Below are 7,804 nucleotides of genomic sequence, written 5' to 3'. Positions count from 1 at the left end.
AACAAGGTCAATGTCAGGCCGGAACTCAAACAGGATTCAGAAGCAGAGGAGTCAGTGAGCAGTTTTATTAGGGAACAACAAAAAAACCTCTAGACAGAGTGATATAACACAAAAGGCTATGAAAACCTAACCTAAACCTAAGTAAACAAAAAACACTCCTAAGGAAGAAATATTCTATATCGGTTTTGAAAAATTATCTAAATTCAAATCGCTCTCAAGGAGGAAAATCAAAAGGCTACAAAACTTTAACTTAAATCACTACTAGCAAAACTCTCCTGAAAGGTGGAGGCTTGACAATTCTATACACTAAAACCAAGAACAGAAAATCTCTCAGAGGGAGGATGACAATAAGTTAACTAAACTAAACACTACGAACCAAACGCAAAACCAGAAAAGTTACAACAAAAAACTCAAACATACACTGGGACTATGATCAGGACTGTGGCGCTGGCTTGGGTGAACGAACAGATGAAACGCTTTAGGACAGGACAAAGCGAGACACAGAACCTTTATAGACACACACAGATGGGGAACAGGTGGAGACAATCAGGAATCATGGTAACAGGTGACACACAAGGGAAGGGCAAGTGATCTGAAACGAGAGGGCAGGTACATTTCAAAATAAAACAGGAAATGACGAGACAGAACAAAAACCCAGCTTGACCTCACCGTGGTGTGACAGTCAAAAGCTAACTTCAAGACAGTGATATCAAAACCTTTTTTTTGTAAAGACATGACCTATCCTTTAATTTTTATGTGAAAGAATGTATCAGGGTATTATTAGATTTTTCATTTGATTTCATCAACATATTGAAGCAGCTTAATCTAAAATATTTAATTAATAACAAACCTTCCCCTCAAGTTTATCATTAAACATTAAAACTCAATTATTACATCTTTGTATAACATCACTTTTGGGAGCCGACTGTTCAGACTCAGACTAGGTAATTTTGCTGGTGAAAATGAGGAACAAGTGAGTCATGTCACAGTGAGATGATCCAACCGAAAAATTCCACCCCTCCCTTCAAGCCTCTCTCCAAAACCACTCTTTCTTCCTCTTTCTTTCAGAGTTCCTTCAAACTGTCAGAGAAATTTCAACCTGTTGGCATTTGACCCTGATGGAGACGAAGTTAAATGTAGATATGGAAACACAACAGAAGAATGTAACCCCTGCACACCACCATCTGTTCTCAGCCTCTCATCAGTGAGTTTCCATTGTAACTCTAAACACTAAATTAATCTTGTACTTGAGAAAGTTGGTATTCTTTTCTAAAATTTACTTATATAATTACATCTAATCAGTTAACAGAATTTTGACCTCATGTCCCCCTTCCTTTGTCCTTCTTTAGACTTGTACTCTGTCATTCAGCCCCACTAATAGCAGTAATGAAGGTCCATACGCTGTACAGCTGATGATGGAGGACTTCCCCAGACAGCAAATCACCCTATTTCAAACCGGCGGGTCACAAGTGGTGAAAACTATCAACGACCCTATCAGCAAAATACCTATCCAGTTTGTCTTAAGGGGTAAGATTTCCTGTTTTGGAAGCCTTGACTTAAAGCCACATATTTCTATTACATGAGCACATGGTGGCCAAAATTAAGTCCAAGAAGTTTCTACAGTAGCCTAAAACAAGTGAAGTAAACACTGTCTGTGAATTGGGCCTTTTCATGTTTTGTGGCCCCCATAGTTTCTCCTTCACACACACGGAGAGCCAATGGTGATACCACATTGGTTACAAGTCATTGTCTGAGACCCATGGATGTCTGTATCAATGTTTGTTCCAGTACAATACAGTAGTAAAATACATGTCAAGCTATTTCACTGAAAAAGTGAAATATTTGACATGCTGGTGGAAGAGGAAATGTCAAGGGACTATCTAAGACACGTTCTTTGGACATCATGAATATCTGTAATATAATGGCAATCCAACATTTGCCGAGATGTTCTAGTCTGGACCAAAGTGGTCCTGCAACTGATTGATGTACAGACATAGCTTAACAGTAACCATAGAAAAGTTAGCTGAAATTGTTGCTTTTCTTATTGTCCAGTGGACCCTGTGGTACCATCCTGCACTGAAGGACTCTATCTGCCCAGGTTTCTTCCTCCAACCCCTGCCAACAGAGCTCAGCTGTACGCCCCTGTCAATCAGACCCTGGAGATCAGCATCAACGCAGAGGCAAATAATTCCACGTAAGTCAAAAAATAAAATAAAATAATACTGAGATCATGAAATATCACGTGTCCTACAGATTTTTTTTTTTGTTTAAGTTTTTTTTAGCTGCACAAGGACTCCAACACTGATGCACAAGACAGGTTTGAAAAGAGTCCAAGAAGTATAACAGAGCCAACTGTACGGTGCTGATATACACTCAGTATGTTAAACATAATTAGAAGTGCATTCAAAAACAAAAGAAAACGTGAAAAATGTCTTACAGTGCATTGTACATAAGACCCTGTTCATTTTAGATCATGTTGTTTCACTGTAGAGTTATAAAGAAACAAAAAGAATCAGAAGCTGTAGAACCAGTGCCTAGAAGGAAACAACATTATTTCTGTTGTTGTTTCCTTCTAGGCACTGGTTGTAAATCTGAGTCAGATGTCAAATATTTCCATCCAGAATGCTAATCATGCAGTCACGTAAATATTTACTGTTTGTGGGTGGGGAACCTTTTTTTTTATTTGTTAACTAACCGGTCTTAGCCTTGGTGTTCTGTCTATTAAAGAATTTCTGAGCTGCTGTTTAGCGGGCCACACAATGCAAACAAGACTTCATCAGGAGCAGGACAGTTCATCCTGAGATGGACACCGTCTGAGAACGAAGACAGAGAAAGCCACCCAATCTGTTTTGTTGTTCAGGCAATTTCCAAGTAAGTCACTTGTCCCATGAAGGGTTGAACCTGGGGCAGCTGAACTTAGCTGTAGATTCATGAAGATGTTTGACCTCTTACCTAAGAGGCTTCTTCAGTTTTGACTGATTGTAGGGAAACCCAGGTATATAACCTTTATGGATCATTAAAAAGCCTATTGTTTCCACTTGGTTTGTTAGTGCTCCTCATTGTGATGACTGTTGTTCCAGTCGTTTAGGACACCTGAGTCTCCTGGGAAAGTCACCAGTCAGTCAGAACTGGAAAAGCCTCTTGGTTGTAGATCTGTGAAGACATTTCACTTCTCATCTAAGTCCAATTGTCACAGTTTCAACCCTTTTCAAAGTCTTATTTTTTACAATCTTTAATGCATCCATGAAAGTAATATTTCCAGGAGGACAATGAGAGAAGAACAGGTTTCCTAAATTTCCTAAAAGTACATTCTGTCTTTCTATCTTGAGATGTATGAAATAATTAGCAACATCATTTTGTAAATGTGATAATGTATTGATTTATTTCCACAGTTCAAGCAAGTATCACTCAGAGCTACGATGTGTCATTGTGACTGTTGGAAATGGTGAGTTGAACAATGATTTGTTTTTTAATGTTTTCACTTCCTTTACTGATTTTCTGCATTAATAAAGTTCACTTCACTTGTAGTTTATCTTTTGTTTTGACTCCGGTTTACAGACCCAACAACAACTACACCTACTCAACCAACAACACCAGTGGCTACAACCACTATTCCTTCAACAACAACTACAACCAGCACTATACTAACTACAACAGCAACACCAGCTACAACCATCAGTCCCTCCACCATGACTACACCACTTTCTACAACAACAATCTCCACTTCAATTACCACCACAGAGGCCACAACCCCTACAACACTACAAACTACAACAATCTCCCCAACAACAGCTACACCAACTACCACCACACCAGATACAACTATCACAACTACACCCCTAACTACAACAGTGTCCCCAACAACAGCTACACCAACTACCACCACCACAACTACAACAGCAGTCTCCCCAACAACAGCTGCACCAACTACCACCACACTAGCTACAACCATTACAACTACACCACTAACTACAACAGTCTCCCCAACAACAACTGCATCAACTACCACCACACCAGTTACAACCATTACAACTACACCCCTAACTACAACAGTCTCCCTAACAACAGCTGCATCAACTACCACCACACCAACTACAACCATCGCAACTACACCACTAACTACAACAACAGTCTCCCCAACAACAGCTACATCAACTACCACTACACTAACTACAACTATTGCAACTACACCACTAACTACAACAGTCTCCCCAACAACAGCTGCACCAACTACCACCACAGTAGCTACAACCATTACAACTACACCACTAACTACAACAGTCTCCCCAACAACAACTGCATCAGCTACGACCACACTAGCTACAACCATTACAACTACACCACTAACTACAACAGTCTCCCCAACAACAACTGCATCAACTACCACCACACCAGTTACAACCATCACAACTACACCCCTAACTACAACGGTCTCCCCAACAACAACTGCATCAGGTACCACCACACTAGCTACAACCATTACAACTACACCACTAACTACAACAACAATCTCCCCAACAACAACTACATCAACTACCACCACTCCAGTTACAACCATCACAACTACACCCCTAACTACAACAGTCTCCCCAACAACAACTGCATCAACTACCACCACACTAGCTACACCCATCACAACTACACCACTAACTACAACAGTCTCCCCAACAACAGCTGCACCAACTACCACCACACCAACTACAACCACCGCAACTACACCACTAACTACAACAACAGTCTCCCAAACAACAGCTACATCAACTACCACCACACTAACTACAACTATTGCAACTACACCACTAACTACAACAGTCTCCCCAACAACAACTGCATTAGGTACCACCACACCAGTTACAACCATCACAACTACACCACTAACTACAACAACAATCTCCCCAACAACAACTACATCAACTACCACCACACCAGTTACAACCATTACAACTACACCCCTAACTACAACAGTCTCCCCAACAACAGCTGCACCAACTACAACCACCGCAACTACACCACTAACTACAACAACAATCTCCCCAACAACAGCTGCACCAACTACAACCACCACAACTACACCACTAACTATAACAACAATCTCCCCAACAACAGCTGCACCAACTACAACCACTGCAACTACACCAGTAACTACAACAACAGTTTCTCCAACAACAGCTGCACCAACTACCACCACATTAGCTACAACTACCTCTACAATGCCACAAACGACATCTGTTTCTTCAACAACTACACCAACAACAATTCCACAACCAGTTACTACACCTGATGACACAACGTCTTCCCCAACATCTGTAACCGAAGTCTTAAATTCAAGTGAGTAAGGCAAATCATGTTTGTTTTTCTTTAGTTTTTTTAACTATATAACCATCTCTTATACATAGATACATACAAGTGATGTGCATTTGAACTAAAAATGGCCTGGATTGTAATGTTAAGGTCACTGTGCTTCTAGTTGTTGTAGTTCTGAAGATGAGGCTTTCCTCTTCATCTCCCCTGTCTGAGGATGAGTTGAGGACTACTGTCATACAACAGGTCAGTCTCTTCTTATGTAGTAAGAAATCCTGTGAAAGCATAAGAAAATCTCCGGTGGTCTTGAAATATAGCCACAGTATACAAGAGTATGCCTCCTACAAACACTTCCAATGATTCAGAAGTACTACACAACATTAACAATCTTTTTTTTTCAGACAAGCGCCTTCAAAAACTGAAATTAAGAACTCAGATAATTAAAAACTGACTTAAAAATAAACATTACTCTAACAATAAGTGCAGATATTAATACTTTGCTTTTTGACTTGACTAGACAGAGGCAGCTGTTACTGTCCAATAAAGGCAAAAAGCATAGTTAACTACTAATTGATGCAAATAAAGGATTATTAACCTTAACACACTTTGTTCACATTTTATTTCTGTACTCTCCAAAAGCATAGTTAACTGCTAAAACTTACAATGAATCAAATGTTTAGTGAAGGCCTAACATTTGCATTTTTTTTGGTAAATAAATGTTTGTAGTGCTATTATACAATTATAAGAAAATCATAAACCATGTTTATGATCTTAGCTATTTTATCAAATCCTGTTCATCCACTTTACATAGAACTGTCTTATCTGAGAAAGCAGTGATCATATCATATGTTCCTCCCCCCCAGCTTAAAGCTGTACTGGTGAGACAAGGGCTGCCGTCAGACATCACGCTACGACTTGTGAATAGTCTGCAACTGGGATCTACAACGACAGCGACACCTGTTGTTTCAACATGAACATACCCCTGGAGGGAAATTTTGTTTTCAGAAGACTTTACCTTAAAATTAAAATTTAGTTATTCAACCTATTGTCAATGATTGTACAGTCATCAAGTCTGTTGAACAGGCAGAGGGAGCCATTGTCAAAAGAGTGACACATCAAACATGAAGACTATGTCAAAAACATCTGGTGTCTGATTATACTAGAAGCCTGTTATACAATCAGAGGCTTCATGTGAGCTCTTAAAGAACTGGTTTGTCTACTTGAGGTATTTATGGTTCAGATGCTGTGACATTTATCCCAATGTCTCTGCATCAAGTATGTTGAGTGTTGACAGGTTGTACCACCTTTCCATGTGTTTAGATTTTAACTTCCTCTTATGTACTGTACAATTGACATGAGGACATGCTTGATGAGACAGTGAATCATGATTTGGTAGGTTCCCAGCAACACCCAGCTTTTGTAAATATACCATGTATCACAATAATTAAACTAGCAGATTTTCTTCTGTGCACTTGTTTGCTCCTTCTCCTTTCCTTTGCGGTCCATTTCATCTCAACTTCAACTGGGTTCAAGTATGGTGGTGTGTGAAGCCAGGTCATCTGATGCAGTATTCCATCACTCTCCTTCTTGGTCAAACATCCCTTACATAGTCTCCCAATAAGCACAGACTATATGGGATGGGATGTTGCTAAAGACATGTTGGCCTTAAATGTTGAATACATCGCCAACAGTCTCACCAGCAAAGCATTCCCACACCATCACACCTCCTGGTCCATGCTTCACAGTGGGAACCACACATGCAGATACTATCCTTTTCCTTCTCTTTTCCGTCGCATAAAGAACCAAATTCTTAACCAAAGTACCGATTTTTACCGGCCTAGTGGCCATAACTTGTGTTTCTTGGCACAAGAAGTTCTCTTCTTCTTATTCAGTAGGGGTTTCTTTGCAGCAATTCCATCATACAGGTCTGCTCAACACAGTCTTCTCCGAACAGTAGATGTTGGGCTGTGCTGCTACATGAACTTGGCATTTATGTGGATTTTAATGTGAGGTGCTGTTAATTGCTGGAGTTGCCCATGAATTATGTGCTTTTTTAAATATTTTTTTTAAATTATATAACACAGTTTGTTTTTCATGACTATTTGTGACAGAACATACAAGCTCTGACTTTAAAGAAGTAAATTTGATAACTCTACTTGTATGCTGAAACTGCCTCTTGAAGAGGAAGGCTTTCTGGCTAAACCGTAGGTCGTATCACTGAACGGGCTTCACTGTGAGCATCCTGATCTCTTCCTGAATGTCTACATATACATACATATATATTTATTCCCATGCCAAAAACATGCTGTGTACAATGTCAATATAGATTTCAACATTTTACACCTTTCTTTGATCCACACTGTGATTGATGGTGGATTGCTTAATTCAGCTGCATTCCTTGCACATCTTGTTTCATCAACAGGTGACATTTCCTCATGCCAAGCGATTTTCTTTTTGAATAACCTAAACAATCTTCTGTGTGAAAGACAGCCAAAGAGAAAAG

General features: G+C 39.7%; 2 protein-coding genes across 2 annotated transcripts; both read left to right on the top strand.

Annotated features, from left to right (window-relative positions):
• The first annotated feature begins 962 nt into the window (after positions 1-962).
• LOC109140052 (uncharacterized) lies at positions 963-2,889 on the top strand. The gene is made up of 5 exons (XM_019265679.2): positions 963-973; positions 1,069-1,204; positions 1,350-1,527; positions 2,053-2,194; positions 2,728-2,889. Exons 1-5 carry the CDS (start codon positions 963-965, stop codon positions 2,873-2,875), a joined length of 615 nt encoding a protein of 204 aa, XP_019121224.2. The 3' UTR covers positions 2,876-2,889.
• A 519-nt stretch (positions 2,890-3,408) lies between these two features.
• LOC113747596 (probable serine/threonine-protein kinase clkA) lies at positions 3,409-5,564 on the top strand. Its single transcript, XM_027287684.1, has 2 exons — positions 3,409-3,726; positions 3,799-5,564. The coding sequence occupies exons 1-2, from the start codon at positions 3,458-3,460 to the stop codon at positions 5,279-5,281; spliced, it is 1,752 nt and encodes a 583-aa protein (XP_027143485.1). The 5' UTR covers positions 3,409-3,457; the 3' UTR covers positions 5,282-5,564.
• The last annotated feature ends 2,240 nt before the right edge of the window (positions 5,565-7,804 follow it).

This window comes from Larimichthys crocea, chromosome XIV (genome assembly GCF_000972845.2).
Source record: "Larimichthys crocea isolate SSNF chromosome XIV, L_crocea_2.0, whole genome shotgun sequence".
Taxonomy (NCBI): Eukaryota; Metazoa; Chordata; class Actinopteri; family Sciaenidae; genus Larimichthys; species Larimichthys crocea.
The sequence above is the reverse complement of the archived record's forward strand: the minus strand, read 5'-3'. Positions and strand labels throughout refer to the sequence as shown.

Bases quoted from the DNA above. Each gene is read 5' to 3' on its own strand.
- LOC109140052 (XM_019265679.2), top strand. The intron at 1,205-1,349 runs GTGAGTTTCCAT...GTCCTTCTTTAG, and splicing joins CTGTTCTCAGCCTCTCATCA to ACTTGTACTCTGTCATTCAG. The intron at 2,195-2,727 runs GTAAGTCAAAAA...TGTCTATTAAAG, and splicing joins GCAGAGGCAAATAATTCCAC to AATTTCTGAGCTGCTGTTTA.
- LOC113747596 (XM_027287684.1), top strand. From the start codon at position 3,458: ATGATTTGTTTTTTAATGTTTTCACTTCCTTTACTGATTTTCTGCATT. The intron at 3,727-3,798 runs CAATTACCACCA...CAACAGCTACAC, and splicing joins TACAACAACAATCTCCACTT to CAACTACCACCACACCAGAT.